This window comes from Dipodomys ordii, unplaced genomic scaffold (genome assembly GCF_000151885.1).
Source record: "Dipodomys ordii isolate 6190 unplaced genomic scaffold, Dord_2.0 Scaffold191, whole genome shotgun sequence".
Classification (NCBI taxonomy): Eukaryota; Metazoa; Chordata; class Mammalia; order Rodentia; family Heteromyidae; genus Dipodomys; species Dipodomys ordii.
The window spans coordinates 621,038-621,408 of record NW_012267407.1 but is presented as its reverse complement, the minus strand read 5'-3'; the positions used below and the strand labels follow the sequence as shown (position 1 = coordinate 621,408).

Here is a 371-nt window from a genome sequence, read left to right as displayed (position 1 = left end):
CTGGCAGCGCCGCTCCCGCCGCCTGCCACCGGCGGCGGCGAGGGCCCCTTCGCCTGCCCGCTGTGTTGGAAGGTGTTCAAGAAGCCCAGCCACCTGCACCAGCACCAGATCATCCACACCGGCGAGAAGCCCTTCTCCTGCTCTGCCTGCGGGAAGAGCTTCAACCGCCGCGAGAGCCTCAAGCGCCACGTGAAGACGCACTCTGCCGACCTGCTGCGCCTGCCCTGTGGCGTGTGTGGCAAGGCCTTCCGTGATGCGGCCTACCTGCTCAAGCACCAGGCAGCGCACGCAGCCGGCGCGCGGCCCGCCTTCCCCTGCGACCTGTGCGGGAAGTCCTACTCGGCACCGCAGAGCCTGCTGCGGCACAAGGC

General features: G+C 69.8%; 1 protein-coding gene across 1 annotated transcript in view; it reads left to right on the top strand.

Moving 5' to 3' along the window:
• Positions 1–371, top strand: part of Znf865 (zinc finger protein 865) — a 3,339-nt gene that overhangs the window by 920 nt on the left and 2,048 nt on the right. The window contains exon 2 of the mRNA XM_013034522.1: positions 5–369. Coding sequence (XP_012889976.1) covers positions 5–369 — 365 coding nt within the window. The remainder of the gene's footprint in view (positions 1–4; positions 370–371) is intronic.